Below are 18,493 nucleotides of genomic sequence, written 5' to 3'. Positions count from 1 at the left end.
ATCAGGGCGCCTGGGTGGCTCAGTTGGTTAAGCGACTGCCTTCGGCTCAGGTCATGATCCTGGAGTCCCGGAATCGAGTCCCGCATCGGGCTCCCTGCTCGGCAGGGAGTCTGCTTCTCCCTCTGACCCTCCTCCCTCTCATTCTCTGTCTCAAATAAATAAATAAAATCTTAAAAAAATAAAATAAAATAAAATAAAATGCATCAACAGAAACAATGTGGTAAAGCATGACTTTTATCAATACTGTATACAGAGTTAGTCAGTTTCCCTAATTAGGAAATCACATCCAAGGATTGTCAGGTGGCATTCTAACGGGAAACTCAAGCTCCAAGTGCTACAACATCACTTCTGTTTTCTTAGTCTTTTTTTTTTTTTTTTAGGTCTCAGCATTTTTTTTTTTTTAAGATTTTATTTATTTATTTGATGGAGAGAGAGACAACGAGAGCAGGAACAGAAGCAGGGGGAGTGGGAGAGGGAGAAGCAGGCTTCCCGTGGAGCAGGGAGCCCGATGTGGGGCTTGATCCCAGGGTCCCGGGATCATGACCTAAGCCGAAGGCAGACGCTAACAACTGAGCCACCCAGGCGCCCCAGCATTTTACTTAAACAACAACAACAACAACAACAACAGATTTTAGGGGCACCTGGGTGGCTCAGTTGGTTGGGCGACTGCCTTCGGCTCAGGTCATGATCCCGGAGTCCTGGGATCAAGTCTCATGTCGGGCTCCTGGCTCAGCGGAGAGCCTGCTTCTCCCCCTGACCCTCTCCCCTCTCATGCTGTTTCTCTCTCTTGCTCTCTAATAAGTAAATAAATAAAATCTTAAAGAAACAAGATTTTATTTATTTGAGAGAGAGAGATTACAAGCTGGGGGAGCAGCAGAGGGAGAGGGAGAAGCAGACTCCCCTCTGAGCAGAGAGCCCAACGAGGGGCTCAATCCCAGGACCCTAGGATTATGACCTGAGTCGAAGGCAGACAATTAACTGAGTGAGCCACCCAGGCACCCTCTAGAACACATTTGAAATAGTCATTTACTTAGCAGGCAGACTCTTTACATTCATATAGCCTTGTTGGTAAACCGAGTGTTCCCAGCATTCTGTTTAGGTGTTCTGAGCTTGCACCAAAGGTTCACTTGAAGCAAACACAATTCCATAAAGGCAGGATTCATCTAACATTATACTTACTGTGAGGTCACCAGTGTCCTTAAAATCAATGGCCAGACAGTTTTGGAGTTCCAGCCTCATATTTTTTATCAGGTACAGGCTACAGGGTTCCCTAGCATTATTGTCCTATCCATGCAAGTGTGTGAATAACTCAAATTTCTCAGTCAATTCACATTATGTCCAATACCACTAATTTCATCAAAGTCACCTCATTTTTTTACAACCATTATAATCCATTAGTTTAATTATAGCCTCAGACTTTATGATAGAGATTAAGATAACTGAGGCAATGTTGTAGCACTTGCAGCTTGAGTTTCCCATTAGAATGCCACCTGACCATCCTTGGATGTGAATTCCTGGTAAGGGAAACTAACTCTGTATACAGTATTGATTAAAAGTCATGCTTTAGCACATTGTTTCTGTTGATACATTTCATTTTATTTTAAAGATTTCATTTATTTATTTGACGGAGAGAGAGAGAGAGAGAGAGCCAGAGAGCACAAGCAGGGGGAATGGCAGAGGGAGAGGGAGAAAACAGGCTCCCACTGAGCAAGGAGCCTGATGTGGGGCTCAATCCCAGGACCCTGGGATCATGACCTGAGCTGAAGACAGATGCTTAACCGACTGAGCCACCCAGGCACCCTCTGTTGATAGATTTTAAAACACATTTCAGACATCATAACGGTTTATTTTGCAACAAAAAAATGCTAAAAATAAGACATGAACAGACACTTCTCCAAAGAAGACATACTTAACAGACACATGAAAAAATGTTCATCATTAGACATCAGGGAAATTCAAATCAAAACCACATTGAGATACCACCTTACACCAGTTAGAATGGCAAAAATTAACAAGAAACAACAAATGTTGGAGAGGTTGTGGAGAAAGGGAACCCTCTTACACTGCTGGTGGGAATGCAAGTTGGTACAGCCACTTTGGAAAACAGTGTGGAGGTACCTCAGAAAATTAAAAATAGAGCTACCCTATGACCCAGCAATTGCACTACTGGGTATTTACCCCAAAGACACAGATGTAGTGAAAAGGGGCACATGCACCCCAATGTTCATAGCAGCCATGTCCACAACAGCCAAACTGTGGAAAGAGCCGAGATGCCCTTCAACAGATGAATGGATAAAGAAGATGTGGTCCACATATCCAATGGAATATTACTCAGCCATCAGAAAGGATGAATACCCACCTTTTACATCAACATGGATGGGACTGGAGGAGATTATCCTAAGTGAAATACGTCAAGCAGAGAAAGTCAATTATCAAATGGTTTCACTTATTTGTGGAACATAAGGAATAGCATAGAGGACATTAGGAGAAGGAAGGGAAAAATGAAGGGTGGGAATCAGAGGGGGAAGACAAACCATGAGACACTATGGACTCCAAGAAAGAAACTGAAGGTTATAGAGGGGAGGGGGCTGGGAGGATAGGTTGGTCCAGCGATGGGTATTGAGGAGGGCACATATTGCATGGAGCCCTGCGTGTTATATGCAAACAATGAATCATGGAACACTACATCAAAAACTAATGATGTACTGTATGGTGACAAACATAATAAAAATATACTAAAAATATATAATAGTAAATTATTTCAAAACCAGAAACTGATAAACTTTTAAAGATCAGGATAGACTAGAGATACTTTCAGATTTGAAAGTCTTGGAAGGGGTGCCTGGTTGTCTCGGTCAGTGGAGCATGCAACTCCATCTTGAGGTTGTGAGTTTAAGCCGTATGTTGGGTATGGAGATCACTTAAAAATAAAATCTTTTGGGCGCCTGGGTGGTTCAGTTGGTTAAGCAACTGCCTTTGGCTCAGGTAACGATCTTGGAGTCCCTGGATCGAGTCCTGCATCGGGCTCCCTGCTCAGCAGGGAGTCTGCTTCTCCCTCTGACCCTCCCCCCTCTCATGTGCTTGCTCTCTCTCATTCTCTCTCTCTCAAATAAATAAATAAAATCTTTAAAAAAATAAAATCTTTTTTCAAAAATATTTTATTTATTTATTTGACAGAGAGAGAGCACAAGCAGGGGGAATGGCAGGCAGGGGAAGAGGTTGCTGCCTGTGTTCTCCTCTAGGATTTTGATGGAGTCCTGTCTCACATTTAGGTGTTTCATCCATTTTGAGTCTATTTTTGTGTGTAAGGAAATGGTCCAGTTTCATTCTTCTGCATGTGGCTGTCCAATTTTCCCAACACCATTTGTTCAAGAGACTGTTTTTCCATTGGCCAATCTTTCCTGCTTTGTCCAAGATTAGTTGACCATAGAGTGGAGGGTCCATTTCTGGGCTCTCTATTCTGTTCCACTGATCTCTGTCTTTGTGCCGGTACCATACTGTCTGGATTGCAGCTTTGTAATAGAGCTTGAAGTCCGGAATTGTGATGGCACCAGCTTTGTTCTTCCTTTTCAACATTCCTCTGGCTATTTGGGGTATTTTCTGGTTCCATACAAATTTTAGGATTATTTGTTCCAGCTCTGTGAAAAAAGTTGATGATATTTTGATAGGGATTGCATTGAATGTGTACATTGCCCTAGGTAGCATAGACATTTTAACAATATTTGTTCTTCCAATCCCTGATCATGGAACATTTTTCCATTTCTTTGTGTCTTCCTCAATTTCTTTCATGAGTGTGCTATAGTTTTCTGAGTACAGATCCTTTGCCTCTGGTTAGGTTTATTCCTAAGTATCTTATGGTTTGGGGTGCAACTGTAAATGGGATCAATCCTTAATTTTTCTTTCTTCTGTCTCATTATAACCACATTTAAAAAAAAAAATAAACTATACCCTCAATGTGGGGCTCAAACTCACAACCTGAGATCAAGAGTTGCATGCGGTACTGTCTGAGCCAGCCAAGTACCCTATAACCACATTTTATAGAAACTGCTGAAACTAAGATAAAATCATTCTGGTTGTTTAAAGGAAAAACTAAAACTAAAACAAAACAAAAACAAAAAGCTAACAACAAAAACCACAACAGAACTGTTGAGACTAGATTCACTGGCTTAGTTTTGTCCACTACCTGAAACAAACAAAAAAATTAAGTTTTACAGTAATTCATCGTTCAGAATCTGTTACTGTACAGATTTTGAGAGGTTTTGAGTCAGTTCCAGTATAGAAATAAGGCCAAAGTGTTTCTGTAAAGTAATAGTTAAAAATATAGAGAAGGGATCTATCACTCAAATTGTAAAAGGAAACCTCACACAATTCACAGTCTAAAAAAATGCCAATCTTTCTAGGTATTACTTTTGGCAGAAGATTAGTTTTTTTAGGACCCAATGCAATAAAATTACTCTGACTACATCGTCCAACACCCCATAATCCATCCTGTGCTAAAACTGGTTGATTCTGATTCTTTCTCCTTCTGGGAAGAGAGTCTTTACAGACACCCATGATCCATTCAGGCTTGTCTTTTACTTCCACCTCCCAATACTGCCTGCCAGAATTATAACCCCTAGAACCCAGAACAGCTGGGCAGAGATAAAACCTCCTTGGGTTATGAGGTAAGTTATGCCTTTTATTTCCATATTGCACAGTTTTTCTATCTTCTGAGACAATAAGCTTACGATGTGCTGTTTCAGGATCTAGAATTATATGCACTTGAAATCTGTTGATAATTTTATTTAGGCCAGAATATTGTGGAGCAAGATGGTAACCATATTCCTTTAACTGGAATGAAAAAGGTTCAGGGGACTTTAAGGTTTTATATCTATGGTAGATACTTTCAACACCTGTCAGTAATTCCAGCTCTGACTTCATATGTTTGCCCTCTATCTCCTTTGATAGATGTTTTAATGTGGAAAGATGATTTGAAAATGTGGTTAGATTTTCACTTAGCTTTGTTAAAATATCCATTTCTTCATCTCGTAATTGCCGTAGAACAATCTCTTGCTCATTTTTGAGAAACAACAAAATTTGCTCAAATTCAGACTTTATTTCCTCTCTCCTACATTGTATCTTCTTTTTCAGTTCCAATGATTTTCTGCTTTGCATAGTTATCACCTTTTCAACTTGTTCTACTCTCTCCTTCCATGGTTCAATGCAATTATGCAATCTTTTCCTATGATAGGCAGCAGCCTTCTCTATGGGCCAAATATAGTGATCCCGGTGATCAGTGGAGAAACTACACTGTGGGCATAAAACTTCTAGGTCCTTCTGACAGAAAAAGGTCAAAATCTGATCATGTTTTTCACACATAAGCTTCTCTTCCTTCCTCTTCCTCTTGCTTCTTCTTATCTGTAGTAGCTTAGCAATTTCAATCAGATTGCCCAGCTGGGGATTGTTCACAAATTTCCTTTCTGAAGAGCAGTAATGGCAAAAGGGGCAGGGGAAAGTATCATTTAGATCCTTCCAGAACATACTGATGCAGGAGAGACAGAAGTTATGCCCACAGTTGATGGTCACTGGCTCTTTCAAGTAGTCCAGACAGATGGGACAGCTAGCCCCTGTTTGGAGGTCTGCCAGGGCTGTCACAAACTCCATTGAGCCCTGAACAAAGGTGGTGGGTAAGATAGTATGTCCTTTAGTAAAGCCTGGCTCTCTACCACACAAGACCCAGAGGACAGTGGATGATATCCTCCCAGACCTTGAAAACTGACCCACTTTCAGTTTCACTAGATTGGCATGTTGATGAGAGCCTATACAAACCTGTTTATTTCTCTGCCCCTTAGCTCTAGAGTCTGTTGCCAAGAATACTCCACAGGCTGTAGTCTTTGCATACTAGAACATATCTGCTGGGCTGCTGTTCTTCCCACTCAATGATGTAGAGTCAGACATGATGACTTTCCTGTTCAAGCAAGTAGCTGTAGGTCCAAGATTAGGAATCTTTCCTATGGGTGAGAAAAAACATTAAGTTAAAAATATGATACCACAGGTGGCGCCTGGGTGGCTCAGTCGTTAAGCGTCTGCCTTTAGCTCAGGTCATGATCCCAGGGTCCTGGGATTGAGCCCCGCATCGGGCTCCCTGCTCCTCGGGAGGCCTGCTTCTCCCTCTGTCTGCTGCTCCCCCTGCTTGTGCTCTCTCTCTCTGTGACAAATAAATAAATAAAATCTTTAAAAAAAAATGATACCACAATCACCAATGTATTAAAACATTCACACAAGACTCATCAATAAATGCTAAAATCATTGTGTAGAAGTTCTTGAAAAAACAGGAATTCATAGTTATAAAGATTCACTCATCTCACACAGTTCAACAACAACAAAACCTATAAGATATCCTTGCAAAAAAGTATTCCATCTCAAGCCAATCATAAGAAAGCAAGTAGTCTAACTTAAATTATGGAGCATTCTACAAGTATGTGTTCTTCAAAATGTAAATGTCATGAAAAACAAACACAAAGTTTCAGAAATATAACAGACAAATATAATGTGCAATACCTGACTGAATTTGGGATCTTAAAATTAAAAGATAAACAACTAAAAGAACATTTCTGGGGCAAATGGGAGAATTTTAGTTATGGACTACATATCATATCAGTATTAAATTGTGTTTATCATATTAATTTATCATAGGTAAGAGGTAAAACATCCTTGTTCTTAGGCAATATATACTTTGGGGGGTGGGGACACCATATTGATGGCTGCAACTTTCAGAAGGCTCAATAATTTTAAGATGTGTGGCAAAAAGTTAAAAATTGGTGCATCTAAGCAAAACGCTTATCTAAGTATATCGCGCATCCTTTCAATTTTTTCTATAGGTTTGAAATGTTTGAAATAAACAGGGAGAGGGGAGCCTGGGTGGCTCAGCTGGTTAAGCGTCTGCCTTTGATCTCAGGGTCCTGAGATGGAGCCCCATGTCGGGCTCCCTTCCTCTGCTATTCCCCTGCTTGTACTTATCTTAAAAATCTTAAAAAAAAAAAAGTGAGGGAGAAAATTTCCTGGCTTGTTTTTAAGACACCCAGCACACCCAATTTTAAGCAAATCAAATTCCTCCAAGTTTGTGAGCCATTTTACCATCAGTACAGTATTCTCCCTTTCTTGCCATACTAAGACACTTTCTCCACTTTTGTACTTCCTCTCTCCTCCCTCATAATCCAAAGACAGTGAGAACAGAAATATAAGCATGGTTTTGACATCTGAAATTGGTTTTGTCCTGGTGACCTAGCAAGTTCTTTCACTACAGACTTACTCTTCCTACAAGCAGAATAGGAAAAATGTAATAATTCTAGAAAGCCTCCATTTTTAAATTATTCCCAAACTCAAGGACTGACTCAGTGTCTTGGGCCTGCAGAAGCAACAGCTATCACAGCAACATGCTATGGAAGGCAGTGTTTCACAACGTAAGGACTAAAGGTAAAAGTCTATTAGGTTTGGGGCACCTGGGTGGCCCAGTTGGTTAAGCGTCTGCCTTCACCCTGCTCAGCAGGGAGCCTGCATCTCCCTCTGCCTGCCTCTCTCCCTCCCTTTGTCTCTCTTGCTCGCTCTCTTTCTGACAAATAAATAAATAAAATCTTAAAAAAAAAAAAAAGAAGTCTATTAGGTTTGAATCCTGGTTCAGCTACTTAGTGTATACATCTGGAAAACCCATGTAACTTTTTTGAATCTCCTTTCTTTGACCTATAAAATGGGGACTATAACCCTTTTTATTTATTGATTTATTTAATTTTTAAAAAATATTTTATTTATTTATTTAGACACAGAGAGAGAGAGCACAAGCAGGGGGCAATGGCAGGCAGAGCGAGAGGGAGAAGCAGGTTCTCCGCCGAGTGGGGAGCCCAATGCAGGCCTCTATCCCAGGACTCTGGGATTATGACCTGAGTCAAAGGCAGATGCTTAACTGACTGAGCCACCCAGGCACCCCTATAACCCCTTTTTAAATAAGGAGATCACATAAATGGCAGCCAACATGTCCACTGTTCTTGGCCAATAAGTGATTTTATTAAATATTTTATTTCTTAAGTTATCTCCACACCCAACGTGGGGCTCGAACCTACAACCTTGAGATTGGAAGTTACACGCTCCATCGACTGAGCCAGCCAGGTGCCGCAGCTTTCTATTTCACATGTGTTTGAATCTGGATCCAAATATGGCCCACATATTACATTTACTTATTAGCACCCTTAAATACCTTTCAATCTAGAATAGTGTCTTCTGCCTCTACCTTTGTCCTGGTGGTCTATCCTAAGTTCTACATTTTACCTACTGCTTCTTGATATATAATTTAACTTATCCCTCATACCTTCACTTCTTAAACTTATTAAATCTTTCCTCTCATTTAAACCTGTCAGTAACTCACCAAAAGTCAAGACAAAGTACTCCCCTTAGCTTACCATTCAGAGCCCTTCATACCTCAGTATCTTCATCTTCATCTGGCTATGGTCCCCTAAAGTAGTTGGTCTTTATTTTTTTAAAACAGAGATGTTGGGGCGCCTGGGTGTCTCAGTCATTAAGCGACTGCCTTCGGCTCAGGTCATGATCCCAGGGTCCTGGGATCGAGCCCTGCATCGGGCTCCCTGCTCAGCCAAGAGCTTGCTTCTCCCTCTCCCCCTCCCCCTGCTTGTGTTCCCTTTCTTGCTGTCTCTCTCTGTCAAATAAATAAATAAAATCTTAAAAAATTAAAAAAAAATAAAGATGTTATGTTCTCCTTCCTGCACAAACCACTCACTGCTTACATTACCTTTTCCTCCCTTCTTTCCATGGGACTCAGTTATGCTTCTTTGGGAGAGTCTGACCAAGACAAATTTTCTCTAGGATGGTTTATTATGTGTCAGGCACTAAGCTAAGGGTCTTTCATGTAGTCGCTGATTCAATTAAACTCTCCAAACAACCCTATAAATTAGGAGATATTATCCTCAATTAGAGCTGTAAAAAATGAATCTACAATAATTTGAGTACACTCATACAACACTGCATTAATTGGCATGATACTCAATCACCAAACTGTACTGTCCCTTCTTTGTTCTCCCACAGCATCCTATGCATCCCTCTACATCTATTTCAAAGCAACTTATATTTTTCTTTCTTTCTTTTTTTTTAAAGATTTTACTTATTTGACAGAGAGAGAGAGAGAGATCACAAGTAGGCAGACAGGCAGGCAGGCAGAGGGAGAGGGAGAAGCAGGCTTCCTGCTGAGCACGGAGCCCCATGCAGGGCTCCATCCCAGGACCCTGGGATCATGACCTGAGCCGAAGGCAGAAGCTTAACCGACTGAGCCACCAGGCGCCCCAATTTTTCATATTTGATATAGTCACAGCTCTTTGCATTTGATAACATATTCCAAACATTTTTAGGAGGAAAGACAGGGATTTATTGATTCTAGCACTGTAACAGCAAAAACATAACACAAATTGAGAGGCAGCAATACCTGATAGAACTGGGTCTTCATCCAACTCTGCCACTTAACTAGCTATATACCCTTGGTCAAATTAATTTCTCTGAGCTTCAGCTTTCTTTTCATAAAGTGAGAAATAATACTCTCTCACACTGTAATTATTAAACAAAAAAATAAAATTAAGGCACACGTCACAGTGCCTACCATTTAACACAGGTACAATAAAAAGTATTAGAAGATATCTCATAAAATCTCAAAGGCTCTTAGAAATCTAGCTGAAATCACATACTACATTACACATACAGGCACACCTTATGTTATCGTGCTTCACCTGATTGTACTTTTCAGATACTGAGTTTGTTTTTTTTTTGTTTTGTGTAACAAACTGTAGGTTCAAGACTTCAGTGAAGGAAGTAACTGCAGTTCTGGTGGAAATAGCAAGAGAACTAGAGTTAGCAGTGAAGCCTGAAGATGGGACTGAATTGTTGCAATCTCATGATCAAACTTGAATTGATGACGAATTAGTTGTGGCTTAGGGACAAGAAGAAAAAAGTGGTTTCTTGAGATGGAATCTACTCCTGGTAAAGATGCTCTGAAGATTGTTGAAATGGCAACAAGGATTTAGAATATACCATAAACTCAGTTGACAAAGCAGCAGCAAGGTTTGAGGACAGACTCCCAATTTTGAAAGAATTTCTACTGTGGCTAAAATGCTATCAAACAGCATCACATGCAACAGAGAAATCATACATGAAAGGAAGAGTCAATCAAAGTGGCAATCTCTGTTGTCTCATTTTAAGAAATTGCCACGGCCACCCCAACCTTCAGCTACCACCACCCTGATCAGTCAGCAGCCATCAAATAGAAGCAAGATCTCCACCAGCAAAAAGATTACAACACATCGAAAGCTCAAATAATGGTTAGCATTTTTAGCAATAAATTATTTTTTTAATTAAAGTATGCACATTGATTTTTTTAGACATAAGGCTATTTATTGCACACTTAATAGACTAAAGTATAGGGTAAACATAACTTTTATATGCACTGGGAAACAAAATTCGTTTGACTTACTTTATGACAGTGGTCTGGAACTGATCCCACAGTTCTCTGAGCTGTGTGTGTGTGTGTAGGCACTTACATATAAAAAGTACTGGGGCGCCTGGGCGGCTCAGTCGTTAAGCGTCTGCCTTCAGCTCGGGTCGTGATCCCGGGGTCCTGGGACTGAGTCCCGCGTCGGGCTCCCTGCTCGGTGGGAGGCGTGCTTCTCCCTCTCCCACTCCCCCTGCTTGTGTTCCTGCTCTCGCTCTCTCTGTCAGATAAATAAATAAAATCTTTAAAAAAAAAAAAAGTACTGGGCGCCTGGGTGGCTCAGATGGTTAAGCGTCTGCCTTCGGCTCAGGTCATGATCTCAGGGTCCTGGGATCGAGTCCCGCATCGGGCTCCCTGCTGCTTGGGAGCCTGCTTCTCCCTCTGCCTCTCTCTCTCATGAATAAATAAATAAAATCTTAAAAAAAAAAAAAGTACTGATACTAAATCTCAAAGTTGCTATGTCTCATATAGTTGCTAAGTCCTTCATGGCTGGTAAAGGCATTAACTTTCACCAGGCTCCGTATAATGTGATGTAGGAAATTTTCTTACACAAATTTTGGAGGCACAAGAGAGGAGTTTCAAAATTTTAAAATACACCTTTAATTTTATGTTAAAATACATTCAACTTGTAATGAATTCCAGTAACACAGAACTACAAAATAAAAGCATAGTCTCTACTCTTTTTACTTGCCCACATTATGTTATCATAGCTAATGACTAAGGCTTCAGTGACTTCCAATTCCTGTTTAATACTTCCAAAATGGAGGGTGCCTGAGTGGCTCAGTCGGTTAAGTGTCTGCCTTCGGCTCAGGTCATGATCCCAGGATACTGGGATCGAATCCCACATCAGGCTCCTTGCTCAGTGGGGAGCCTGCTTCTTCTCCCTCTGCCTGCTGTTCCCCCTGCTTGTGTTCACTCTCTTGCTCTCTAGGTAATAAATAAATAAAATCTTAAAAAAAAAATACTTTCAAAATGAGTACTTTAAGTTTTATTTATTTAAGTAATTTCTACACCCCACGTGGGGCTCAAATTCACAACCCCCAGATCAAGAATCGCAGGCTCCTCAGACGGAGCCAGCCAGGCACCCCCAAGACGGGTACTTCTGAGTATGCTAAACAAGATGTGGAGTGCGTAGGGTTTGGGGTGAGGCTGCATAGAATGGTCAGAGATTAGAAAACTGGGGCTGAAGGAAGTTTTAAGACTCTTGCCCAATGTAACAGTAAATTGCAAAGCATAATGGGAAAACAAAAATCAAGAAAAAATACAAAACTTTTAAAAAAGTATGTGCATAAAAAGGACTCAGTCGGGTTCAAGGAACATAAAATAGGTACTCACTGCAGGCATCATCGTGTCCCACTTATTCCAAGTGCACACCCTGGTCCGTTTTCCCTACTTTTCAGAATAAAGCCATTAACAGACTATAAAGTTAACAGAACCAGTTTCGTAGGCACTGCTACCACCCTAGTTAAACTATCCATTTCTCTCTTCCCACGATTGTATGAGCCCCTTTTCTACTCCATAATGGTGCCTCCAACCAATTCCCTAACTGCAGCTATATTGATCTTTCCAAATACAAGTATAATCCTTTTATCTTCCACTTAAAACATTCCACTAGTCCTTGATTACTTTAAGGAAGTAGCTCTCAAACCTTAGATTGCAGCATGATTACCCATACATACATCTTGGTAAAAGACTACTGGGCCAAATTCCCAGTTTCTGATTCAGTTGGTGTGTTGTATTTCTAAGTTCCCAGGTGATGTTGCTGGTCAAGGGACCATAGTTTGTGAACCACTGCTTTAAGAAAAATAAAGCTTTTGGGGCACCTGGGTGGCTCAGTTGGTTAAGCGACTGCCTTCGGCTCGGGTCATGATCCTGGAGTCCCGGGATCGAGTCCCGCATCGGGCTCCCTGCTCGTCAGGGAGTCTGCTTCTCTCTCTGACCCTCCCCCCTCTCGTGTGCTCTCTGTCTCTCTCATTCTCTCTGTCTCAAATAAATAAATAAAATCTTTAAAAAAAAAAAAAATAAAGAAAAATAAAGCTTTAAAGACCCATCAAGATCTGGTCCTAGCTTGTTTGCCTAGCTCCCCACCGAATCATACATCATAGTTCTGATTTGATTTTACAACTGTTTTTGCAATTCCTTAGCTGGTATGCCCGACTCTTTCTGCCCGACCGTAAGCTTCTTGGTGGGAGTGTGTCTCCCGCTTTATTCTTATCCTTGGGCACCCATTTATATTATAATGGGTGCTCAAACAGTATTAAATGAATAAACAGAACCTGTGGTAGATTCCTAGCTCTCAGTTTCAACCACTATCACCTTGAATAACTCTTAACATGCCTGAGCTACACCAGCTCATCTGCAAAGTTGTAATGGTAATTCCTAATTGTATAACCTTTGTGAGGGTTAAAAGATGTTTCAGTTGGCCAGGAGGTGTAGGCAATGTGGAGTAGTGGGTTCTCCAATGGTGGCTACCACTCCATTCTCTTCCCACCTATCCTCCCTCCTCTCTTCCACCAAACACAGACAGTAATCTTTGGCGATCACCTAGCAATTCCACAATTCTCGTTCAAACCAAAATCTTCTTGAGAATTTAATTAACGCAGGCCCACCACTCCCATTCTGTATCCCACAGGTCTGAGACTAAGAAGCTGTAGTGTTCACAAGACCCTCACCGCAGATAAGGAGACCCAGTCTTGGACCAGCTGCGACCCCGAGGTCTGGCGCCCGGTAGATGCTGAGGAAGCCCCTGCTCGGCTGAGCCTCACGACACCCCACTCGGCTTACCTGGAACCGATGCCTCACTCAGCCCCTCTCGGGCCAGGAACGCTGTGTCCCCGGAGCCTGACTCAGGGAAGAACCGAGACGCCCAAGTCGCAGAGCGGCGGGCTCTCGCCGGAAGCGCACCCGTGGCCCTTGCGGCGATTGGCTGTCCCTCCGGAAGTGGGTGGGTAATCGCCTGCACATGCTCAGTGACCCCGAGGGGCCGGGGAGACGCGGAGGCGCTCTGGAGCGTAGCCGCGGCTCTTTCCTTCCTTCGGTCACCAAGCCGCTGTTGTCATCAATGACCTTGTCGCGGTGGCAACCTTTTACGTAGCCTTACAGTTGTTACTCCTACGCGCAGTTTGAGGATCAAAGTAAGATTGCAGGTTGGGTTTAAAAAGAACACCTTCCTCCTCTCAGACACTGAGGGAAGGGAGCGTCCTGGGTCACTTTGGGATCTAGGTGAGGAGATAGTAAGCTTTGGAAATGAACGAGAAACGGTCACCGCGATGGATCAATTTGCATCTCAGTGGGTTAGTGGGTGGGTCTGCCCCACCCGGTAGAACTATGCCCCAGCTCAACTCGGGCTCACCCGAGGCTCCTCTGTTCATGGTGAAATTCAAGGGATGAATTTGAGTTCCTTGGACAAGTGTTTAAGTCTGAAGGAAGAGCCAGTGAGAAGGCTGGTAATTCTAAAGAACCTGGTAAAGGAAGGATCAGCCACCCTTGGCTGGCACCTCAAGGGGAAGTAGGAAGGGGTAATCCCCACGCGCAATGTGGGCCTTGAACTCCTGGCCCAGAGATGCTCTACGGACTGAACCACCCAGGCACCCCTGCCAATGAAGCATTTTAAACCCCTAACATGACATAATAAAATTTGAATTTTAAAAGGATGATTGGCTACGATTCAGGGACTTAAGAGATCTGGGAAGTGGTGAGTCAACGGTGGGAAGTAAAATACAGGTGTGAATTAGAGATTCCTCACCAGATATTGTTAGTTGTGCTTCCTAAGTCTTTTGAATTGCTGGTGGCAACAGCTTCCCCTCTTTTCCTTTGTTCTTTTACTGTGGGGTGAGTGTATGGTTTTAATTTAAATACCGTGAGATACAAAATTTGTCATTTCCTATCACAGTTCATGACATAAAAAATTACTTATGACAGGAAACCCCATCAGTATGACACTGAAATCCTGGCCATGCTTTGTAGGGTGCATCATAATCCAACCAGATGGGGTCAGCCTACCTGCTGTAGGCTAATTAAGGAGTTGACTGTTACGCATTGGATTCTTCTTCTGAACTCATTGCTTTTAAGAATTATTACCATTTGACATCCAACAAGACTAGTTCAGAAGCCGTCTGGCCTTCACCTTAGTCCTCTTGTGTAACAACTGAAACTCTTCCTAGTTTATCAGTGATCTAGTTTCTCAGCCAAGGATTATTTTTCATGTTTGTTACTCTCTGAGATGCTTTGTAATCCTGGTCTCTGGCTGCTCTATCTTGTTTTAGCAAGTTGCTGTTCCTCTCCCTGCCCTTTATGCAAATAAGTAAAGGCCTGCAAGGGCACATGGCAAAGTTTTCATATGTAGTATGAAACATATATATATGTATGTGCATATGTATGGGTACACACACGTGTATTTATGTGCTTCTGCATGTAGAGAGGAAAAAGAGTGATGGTTAAGGTCTGGCTTTGGAACCAGGCTCCCAGGAATTGAAAACCAAGCACTGCTCTGTAAACCTTTGGCAGGTTATCTTTTTGTACCTGGTTTTCATCTAGTAAACAGAAAAAGGGGGTGGGGCAGTAACAATATGTAGAGAAGAAGATGGAGTCACTCATGTCAAGTAGGGGCCTGTGTCAAGCAATGACACAAACAGTTAGGGGTACTGCAGCTACCAGATATCACTGAGACCAGCAGCAGTTGATGACACCCCAGAACTGGTAAGCAGAAGCAAAGGAGGTCTGCAGGGGCCCAAGACTAAATTCCTTCCAAGGGGAGGATTTGGGCAGCAAACTGTTAAACTCTTCAGACATGACCCCTCTCTGTCTGACCACTGAAAAAAGGCAGCTGCCACCAAAGTCTCCGCCCGGCTGATCTTGGAACAGAACTGAGATCCTTCGCTGCTTGAAGAAGCAGTTAAGTGCCCAGAGCTGACTGGGACCAGACCCAGGCCTTACCTCAACTGCGTGCCCACAGACTGACGTCCTGTGTGGTTTGTTAACTTCCTACCTTCTGTGTTATCTTGTTTGTTGTGTGACTTGTGTACAGCTTTGTGTGCCGTGTAAGTAGACAAGTTAATCACATGGTGAAATGTCATTGAGTTTGGAATCCTGAGCCTGCTTTATAATTATGTTAACCCTGCTTTATGACTGAATAAAGCAGACATTATGGAAAGACACAGCTCACGTGTGCGCCTTCACAGCATGATCATGACACAGTACAACTTGTTGGGAGTACTACACGAGATTTTATGAGCTAAAGCACTGGGGTCTGACCTGGCAAATGTGGTGTTCAAACACACACACGCTAGCTATAAATTCATCTGAAAAGGCTTATTTCTGTTTCCCTGAGAGCAGAAATGAGACTTGGGGGCAGCAGGTATAAGTGGTCCATTTTGTTTTCTATCATTTGTAAAGCTTTTTTTTTTCTTTGACTGAACTAAATGGCTTTATTGGGGAAAGCCTGGATTACAATGCACTTCAGAGTTGGCATTGGCGCCCTTCGTCTTGCCAAAGGTGGCCCCAACATTGACAAAGTGCCAGTCGTATTGCATCCGCCGCTTTGCTTGGCCTGTCTTCTTTTTCTCCTGCTTGGCCACCTCCTTGGGAGTCTGCCCTCTTACTTTCCCAGCATGGGCCAGAACTGTGGACTGTACCTCCAAGTGTGGGACTGGCTACTTCCAGGGTGGTCAGAGCCTCCACTCCACACTGACCGAGGGTAGCCTCAGCCTCTAGGGACAGGCCTGCCAGGAGATCGATTTGATCTTCTGGAGTGATACCCTCCAGAGAGGCTACATGAGCCTTAATCTGGGCGACAGTCTCCTGGCCAGTCACCTCCAGGGTGTGTCGCTCTTGGGCGCGGAAAGAGCTGCACGTCCACATGACTGAACTGCGTCAGCCGCAGCCGCTACCTTGAAGATGGAGTTGAGAAAGAGCTGTATCATTTGTAAAGCTTAAAAAACAAAAACAAAAACAAAAACAACCAAAACAAAACCCCAAACTAAACTAAAATCTATGGGCCTTTTTCCTTTCTAAAGAGAAAAAGCCAAGCCCCTTTGATACAATTAGTTTTAGAATAGTTTGAAATATTCTGCTTAAAGATAAAAGGAAGAATTTTTTTTATGCAGGTGCTCTTTTTCCCTTTAAAAAATAGTTAAAGCAAAGAGAGTGATTTCCAAGTTTCCTTAAAAGGAGAGAAGGGAAGTTGAGGAGGAATTAATCCAAACTGTTGAATTAAGTATGAATCACACATACAGACACACAGGCTACGGAAGCTGAAGTAGTAATCACTACAGAGGCGGCAAAAATCTACACACCAGAAAATTTGCTCCAATTTTCAGCTGCAGGTCAGAAAACTATTTTGTATTCCATGTTATTACAAAATATGTGGCTTTGATCATTTAAAACTCCTCTTATATCCTAATACTTAAGAGCACATTTTGGAAGACACTTGGATTTGTATTCCAACTGTGTCAGTTTACTAGCTGTGTGATTTTAGTTTACTCTCATTTTCTAAGTTTCAGTTTCCTCATCTAAAAATGGGTGGGCGCCTGTGTGGCTCAGTTAGTTAAGTGTCTCCCTTCGGCTCAGATCTCTCCTGCTTGTGCTTTCTCTCTCTGTCACATAAAGAGATAGATAGATAGATGATAGATAGATAGATAAAAATGGGCAAAATAATGCTTAATTCAATAGGTTTATACGGAAACTACTTTGCAAAAGGCTGAGCCCCTTCTTTTCTCCCTCCCTCCCTCCATTCCCTTCCTTTTTAGCAAGTGCACTTTTATTTTTAATTTTTTTAAGGATTTATTTATTTTTAGAGAGAGAAAACGTGCATCAGAGGGGTGGGGCAGAGGAAGAGGGACGGAGAGAGAAGCTTAAATAGATTCCTCACCAAGAGGGGAGCCTGATGGCAGGGCTCAATCCACAATCCTGAGATCACTTCCTGAGCTGAAATCATCAAGAGTCCAATGCTTAACTGACTGAGCCACTGTGGTGCCCCTCAAGTGTACTTTTTAAATTAAACAGTAAACCTAAGTAATATATATATTTTTTTCTTTAGAGAGAGGGGAGGCAAGTAGGAGGTAGAGAGAGAGGGAATCTTATGCAGGCTTCAGGCCCACTGCAGAGCTTGATCTCACGACCCTGAGATCATGACCTGAGCTGAAATCAAGAGTCGTACGCTTAACCAACTGAGCCACCCAGTCGCCCCCCCCAAATAATAATTTTTAAAAAGAGGCTCAGGCACACTAAAAACAGAACTCCAAAAATCACAACATGGACAATAACAATCATCCACAATCTCATTAGAGGGAAGGGTATTTTAACAGAAAACATCCTGCTTTTTTTTTCTTTTAATCATATTGCAAGTTTGGACCTCTTTTATTTTTCAAGACTAATATTATTAAAAGTTCTTACCAAATGCTAAAGAATTAGAAATATTTTTGTTTTGGTTTACTTGTTGTATTTGAACTTTCCATGATACTTATGCCTCAGTTTATACAAGTCATACTTAGTTAAGCATAACTATTTTGAGTTATGAAACACAAAAATTTTGTTATCACCTCACTGGAAGAAAAAATAGTATGGAAATTAACATATTAACACATGCTCCTACGCCATGTTACATTAAAAATAGAAAAATTGAGAAATGGATGGGCGCCTGGGTGGCTCAGTTGGTTAAGCGACTGCCTTCGGCTCAGGTCATGATCCTGGAGTCCCGGGATCGAGTCCCGCCTCGGGCTCCCTGCTCGGCGGGGAGTCTGCTTCTCCTTTTGACCCTCCCCCATCTCATGCGTGCCCGCTCTGTCTGTCTCTCTCTCAAATAAATAAATAAAATCTTTAAAAAAAAAAAGAAAAACTGAGAAATGGATACATCCCAAAATAGTCTTTGCTTTTACCCATTACCAAGTTAAAAACTTTTGAGAACATTCTATAGCCACTTACTACATAGCAAGTAACACAAAACAGTTGATACAAGGTATTATGAGAACTTGC

At 42.0% G+C, this 18,493-nt stretch overlaps 1 protein-coding gene, 1 long non-coding RNA gene and 1 pseudogene across 4 annotated transcripts in view; 1 reads left to right on the top strand and 2 right to left on the bottom strand.

The window, feature by feature from the left end:
• Nucleotides 1-1,835: 1,835 nt before the first annotated feature.
• TRIM61 (tripartite motif containing 61) lies at nucleotides 1,836-12,472 on the bottom strand. Its single transcript, XM_064585228.1, has 2 exons — nucleotides 10,572-12,472; nucleotides 1,836-5,990 (listed from the first exon to the last, which is right to left on the bottom strand). Exon 2 carries the CDS (start codon nucleotides 5,641-5,643, stop codon nucleotides 4,219-4,221), a length of 1,425 nt encoding a protein of 474 aa, XP_064441298.1. The 5' UTR covers nucleotides 5,644-5,990; nucleotides 10,572-12,472; the 3' UTR covers nucleotides 1,836-4,218.
• A 4-nt stretch (nucleotides 12,473-12,476) lies between these two features.
• LOC135363669 (ubiquitin-like FUBI-ribosomal protein eS30 fusion protein) overlaps nucleotides 12,477-18,493 on the bottom strand; it is a 6,349-nt pseudogene continuing 332 nt past the window's right edge.
• Nucleotides 16,743-18,493, top strand: part of LOC129045968 (uncharacterized) — a 25,167-nt gene continuing 23,416 nt past the window's right edge. For 2 of the 3 annotated variants that reach the window (XR_008506512.2, XR_010409606.1), the window contains exon 1: nucleotides 16,754-16,845. This is a non-coding gene — a long non-coding RNA (uncharacterized LOC129045968). Of the gene's footprint in view, nucleotides 16,846-18,493 lie in introns of all 3 variants that reach the window. The other variant, XR_010409607.1, reaches the window with a different exon arrangement.

This window comes from Mirounga angustirostris, unplaced genomic scaffold (assembly GCF_029215605.1).
Source record: "Mirounga angustirostris isolate CCGP_5_RB_7025 unplaced genomic scaffold, mMirAng1.0.hap1 SCAF_2, whole genome shotgun sequence".
In the NCBI taxonomy this organism is placed as follows: domain Eukaryota; kingdom Metazoa; phylum Chordata; class Mammalia; order Carnivora; family Phocidae; genus Mirounga; species Mirounga angustirostris.
The sequence above is the reverse complement of the archived record's forward strand: the minus strand, read 5'-3'. Positions and strand labels throughout refer to the sequence as shown.